Genomic DNA, 5,465 nt, shown 5'->3' with positions numbered 1-5,465 from the left:
CCCCCAGGGGGGATGGTCATACTGCAGTTCCTTCTCCTCCATTCTCCTCTTGGGATCTTGGGCACGCACGCACACGCGCCCGGCATGAGTTTTAAGCCACCGGGTCGGGGATGCGAACCGCAGTCGACTACGTGGGAACCCTGCGACTAGCCATTACGCTAACTGCTGGTTCCCTAATTTATTTAGTTTTGATTTGACCAGAGAGGGACAGAGTGAGAAAGAGAGAGAAATTGGGATAGCAAGCCGCCAGGACTCTCATATGGCCCGGGACTTGAATCGTGGTCGGCCATATGAGAGTCCAGTGCCCCTAACTATTGTGCCACCTGCCAGTCCCAAGAAAAGTTTTTATAATACAAAGTACAGAAAACAGTTCAATGCAATCTTTTTTCTTTCTTTCTTTCTTTTTTGGAGAGGGTTTTTTGTTACAGGGTACATGTGCTCACCAGAAAGAGAGAGAGAGAGAGAGACAGAAAGCGAGAAATCACCCCCCAGGGGGGATGGCCACATTGCAATCCCTTCTCCTCTCGGGATCTTGGGCACATGTGCCTGTGTTGACTACATGGGAGTCCAGCGACACAGGCATTACGCCAACTGCTGGTCCCAGTTCAATACAAAATTGACTCACAGGTGCTTAAGAAAAACAAATATATCTGAACTTTCTAATCCCAGGGTGGTGGTGGTGTGGAGGGTTTAAAACTTGATATTGACTATTAAAAGCACTTAGGGGTAAAGTAGATAGAGGCTCTAGTCTAGAAGGGGATGGTAGCTCATTTGACCAGATGATAGTCTGGAATTTGAGTTTTCAGTCTAAGTTTGGACCTGGGACTGCAGGACAGTTGGTGGATCAGTGCTTTCCAGTTAGCCTTTCTCTTGAACCTAGGGTAATGAAAAATACAAGAGTAGCATGGCTGATTTTTCATAGAACTAAATTTATTCAAGTTGAAGACATTGTTTTCTTGCTTGCTTGGTGTTAGTTACCGTCCCCTAAGATATTGCATTTGTAAATGATAGCAGTTGTTTTTATCTTAAGGCTTTAATGGCTTAACTAAACTAAATAGTTGATTGTAAGTTCTCTCATTCTTTGGGAAAATTCCCTTGCTCCTGAAACTGTAAGGGATGCTCTGGAGTATGGCCTCACAGCCCCTTCCAGACCGTTACTGTTCAGATCTGTGCTGTGCAGTACAGTAGCCATTAACGGCATGGGGCTGCTTCCATGTAAGATGAATAGAACATTCAGTTCTTACTGCACTGGCCACATTGCTTTCTTTGATCTTCAAATGGAAAGGAAAATTATTCTTGGTGCAGTTATGCTCTTTACCACTAGATGGAGAGGCTTCCTGTATGGGCCTGATGGTGGTTTATTTATTTATTTTTCGTATGTACTACTTAAATTTTTGTTAATAAGACAACGACTTTGTTCTTGCAACTACTCTGACCATATCCTGTAAAAGTAATTATTTATAAGAGAACGTAGGTGAGAACTATCAATATGCCATTTCATCAAAAGCTGCAAAATAGGGGGTCAGCAAGTGATTAAGGTGCTGGACTCCTAAATGATTGACTGCGGTTTGAGTCTTGGACCCCTTGGGTTGTTTTCACTTTCCCTTTCTCTCTCTCTGGTCAAATTAAAAAATAATAATAGTAAATGAAATTAAATAAATTCTTTAAAAATCCTTGCAAATTACAATAACTATAGTTAGGAGAATGGAACTTTAAAAAGAGCAAATTAAATTTTAAGAAATTATGAGTCTCTCATAATTGGAGACCTCTTTTACTGTAGCCTTCAATGTAGTTCATTTGTAATCATAAGTAAATTCATCTGGGTCAGTCATAGTACATAATGCCTAGAGGATAAAACTAGGGGAACTCATGGCTAATTGTCACAGCTTCATTGTAAAGTCCAAGATCAAAAAGACTGTAATTTAAACTGGACATAAGATGTACACTTGGTCATTGCCCTGGCTGTTACTCTTCCAACCATTAATACTTCTGTAATGCCAGAAATTTCTTCATTAAATGCTCCATCAACTCAATAGTTCCATATTTTTTTTCTCCTTTTGAAAGAATAAGCATTTTTCCAGTGGGATGAGTCTTTTCCTACGAAGCAGATAGACTGGTTGATGATCTAAGCAAGTGTACTAGCATTGGCATGTGATCTGGCAAGGCCATCATGCCCTCCATGATTATTCTGCAAGATCCACACTCCCTCATGCTATTTGATTTATCATCTTTAATAGCATTTACTCTTGGCCCTCTTAGACATCATTGAAATAGATAAGTGTTTCTAGGGTGAGCAGGGCTAAAAACAGAAGCAATTATTGGTAGTTTTCACCATCCCTAGTCCCTGTAAGATTGTTATGAGCCACCTCTCTGATATTCTGCCTTTTTGTGTTCCTTTTAGGACCTGGTGTTTTCTGCCTCTCCAGATGCCACTATCAGGATTTGGTCTGTCCCGAACGCCTCTTGTGTACAGGTTGTTCGGGCCCATGAGAGTGCTGTAACAGGCCTCAGCCTCCACGCCACTGGTGACTATCTCCTGAGCTCCTCTGATGACCAGGTGAGGCCCTAGCCAGGGTCCTAAAGAGTCCTCTGGATTCCCTAGCTTAAATACCCTGGGAAGAGGGTTCATCTTACCAACTCTAGTTGGTTCCCCAGAATCCCAGAGAAGAGTATTTCCTCTCTGCTGGGAAGGGCTGGCTTTGCCAGGGTTTGTTAAACCAGGGTCTCTGCCTTTCCAAAGCGCCACAAGACCCTGGGGACCCACTTTCTCACTGGCTTTCTTGTCTTTTTTTTTTAGTACTGGGCCTTCTCTGACATCCAGACAGGGCGTGTGCTCACCAAGGTGACAGATGAGACCTCTGGCTGCTGTAAGTTGCCTCAGAGGTTCTGAGCTCTTTCATTTGCTATTTATTAATTGTTTTTGTTTTACTCAGCTGTTTGCTCATTTGTTCTTATAAACATTCATTTCTCAACAATACCTGCCTAGTGCCAGACTTGCACCTGGCACTGGGTATAGTGAAGGTACAGGTACAGTGAAGAATGTGAGGAACAAAACCTCTTTCTGCTCTCAGTCTCTCCCCAGGGGGCTTTGAGTACAGGTCCATCTCCCCCTCCCCACAGCTCTCACCTGTGCACAGTTCCACCCCGATGGGCTCATTTTTGGAACAGGAACCATGGACTCTCAGATTAAGATCTGGGACTTGAAGGTAGGACATGGCAGGCCTCCATTTGAGGCTCACGGTCAGAGTTTTGTGATGCCCTGGGGGTGTCCCAAGTGTAGAGAGAATTTATGGTGGCTATCCTTCCCTGAAAGTTGGAGAAGGATGTCTCAAAGGTAGAGTTTGGTGAGTCCCATTTTCTTCCTGTCATGACCTGCAGGTGATGTGATATATTTTACTACCCAACCCCTCTGTAGGAACGTACCAATGTGGCCAACTTCCCTGGCCACTCAGGCCCCATCACCAGCATCGCCTTCTCCGAGAATGGTTATTACCTGGCTACAGCAGCTGACGACTCCTCGGTCAAGCTCTGGGATCTACGCAAGCTTAAAAACTTTAAGACATTGCAGCTAGATAACAACTTTGAGGTGTGTCCTTTCTCCCCAGCTCTCTAAGTTGTTTTTCTTCCTTGTTTGTTGATTATTGACTGAATTAATCTAAACTACTTCTGTTTGTCCCTCATTTCCCCATAGTTTCTATTTCTCTTATGTAACCTCTTCTTTTTGGTTCTGGCAGGTGAAGTCACTGATCTTTGACCAGAGTGGTACTTACCTGGCCCTTGGGGGCACAGATGTCCAGATTTATATCTGCAAACAGTGGACAGAGATTCTTCACTTTACAGGTAGAGGCTGGTCCTGCAATTCTGAGGTTTCTGGGTGCCCAGGCCCCAAGAGAAATGGGGAAGCCTTACTCCATTAGGAATCTCTAGGGTTTGGCTAGAATTTGCCTAGGCAGCTTTTAATCACTGCTTGAAGCAGTAGAACATTGTGACTGAGGAAATGACTAAAGAGCCAGTAAGTGGACAACTGCGGTTTAGTTCAGTGGAAACCTCAGTGCGTGTGTGACATTGGGCTAGTTACTTAACGACTCTGGAGCCTTAGAAATTTGTGAACGATAGTAGTTTGTACCTAGTGGGATTGTGAGGTTCAAATGAAGAAAATAAGTATAGGTTAGAATAGCATCTGGCACGTAGTAAGGATCTATCTGCTGCCGTTATTCAGTTTGAATTTTAGTCCATTGTGGGGTTAGAGCAGCAAATAGACCTGTCTGTGCACTAATGAAATTCTCAGTGCTAGAGAAGAAAAGTATGAGACAGTAGGCAGCAGGGCTTCTGACCTCCTGGTGGTTAGCGGTCCTGAGAACATGACTTTATCTTTGAGAGCTTTTTAACTCCTTTGTCTTTGTTTTTCCCTTAAAAATAAAAAAAGAGCATTGGCACTGCTTTGCAAATTGTGCCAGTTGGTGACTTGAGGGTGGCCTGTGTGGTAACAGGGTGCCTGGTGCTCATGATGCTGAATAAATTGATAATTGCTGCTCTTTGCTCATGAAATTCTCTTCAATAGCAAATGGTGGGCAGGATCAAGATACTTCTGCCATGCCCATATTCTCCCGAGCCCTGCCCAATGTGTGTGTACAGTAGTGTCCATACCTAACTGTATGGCCCATTGGTTTTAACCCTATGTTGGACATGGTAGTTTTGATTTGGAACTGAGTTAGGTAGATGGCAGGCTGGAAGCATAGGGTGGGCTTGTTAGGGGGGAGCTAGCTTTAGGTATGATCCTAATCTAGGAGGAATTTGCCCTAGTGTCCATGAAGTATCCGAGTCCCATGAGGAGCGTTACCCAGCCTCATCTGCCCTGACTCATTCTTGCCCTGTATTAGGGGCCCAAGTGCCCTGAAGTTGGGCCCCATGAGTTAGGATAGGCTAATGCACTGTTCGGGTACAGGCACGGAGTTAGAACTAAACATGTACCAATAGCCAAGCACACCAAGGTTTTCCATTTTAGCTGATGGAAAGCTCAGATTGTGGGTGGAGGGCTGGGCGCTTTTACTCATTCATTCCCTCAATAAACATTGAGTGCCAGGCACTGAAGGAGGCACTGGAGATAAGTGGTGGGCAGGTCTAACTGGAACCCTGCCCTTGTGAGTGTATGGGCGACTGAGGAGAGACAAGTGAGCGTCACAGGCCGCATGATCACTACTGACTGGCGAGGGACGGTTGTGTTAGGGCATATTATTAGGGGTCAGTGTCCAGACCTAAAAGATGAAAAGCCTCACTGTTGCCTTTTCTCTCTCCTCAGAGCATAGTGGCCTGACTACAGGGGTGGCCTTTGGCCACCATGCCAAGTTCATCGCTTCAACAGGCATGGACAGGAGCCTCAAGTTCTACAGCCTGTAGGCCCTTTCCCTTCTGATGGAAGCTGGGCCTGATCTCAGTAGTGGGGTAGAGTTAGGCAGGGGGCGGGG

The 5,465-nt window shown here is 44.8% G+C and overlaps 1 protein-coding gene across 1 annotated transcript in view; it reads left to right on the top strand.

Moving 5' to 3' along the window:
* Window positions 1-5,465, top strand: part of PRPF19 (pre-mRNA processing factor 19) — a 15,355-nt gene that overhangs the window by 8,901 nt on the left and 989 nt on the right. Inside the window, exons 11-16 of the mRNA XM_006169625.3 lie at window positions 2,402-2,557; window positions 2,798-2,867; window positions 3,121-3,206; window positions 3,416-3,586; window positions 3,735-3,840; window positions 5,300-5,464. Of these exons, the coding sequence (XP_006169687.1) occupies window positions 2,402-2,557; window positions 2,798-2,867; window positions 3,121-3,206; window positions 3,416-3,586; window positions 3,735-3,840; window positions 5,300-5,397 (687 nt within the window). The 3' untranslated portion in view covers window positions 5,398-5,464. The remainder of the gene's footprint in view (window positions 1-2,401; window positions 2,558-2,797; window positions 2,868-3,120; window positions 3,207-3,415; window positions 3,587-3,734; window positions 3,841-5,299; window position 5,465) is intronic.

The sequence above is a fragment of the Tupaia chinensis genome, unplaced genomic scaffold, assembly GCF_000334495.1.
Source record: "Tupaia chinensis unplaced genomic scaffold, TupChi_1.0 Scaffold147351_1, whole genome shotgun sequence".
Classification (NCBI taxonomy): domain Eukaryota; kingdom Metazoa; phylum Chordata; class Mammalia; order Scandentia; family Tupaiidae; genus Tupaia; species Tupaia belangeri.
The sequence above is the reverse complement of the archived record's forward strand: the minus strand, read 5'-3'. Positions and strand labels throughout refer to the sequence as shown.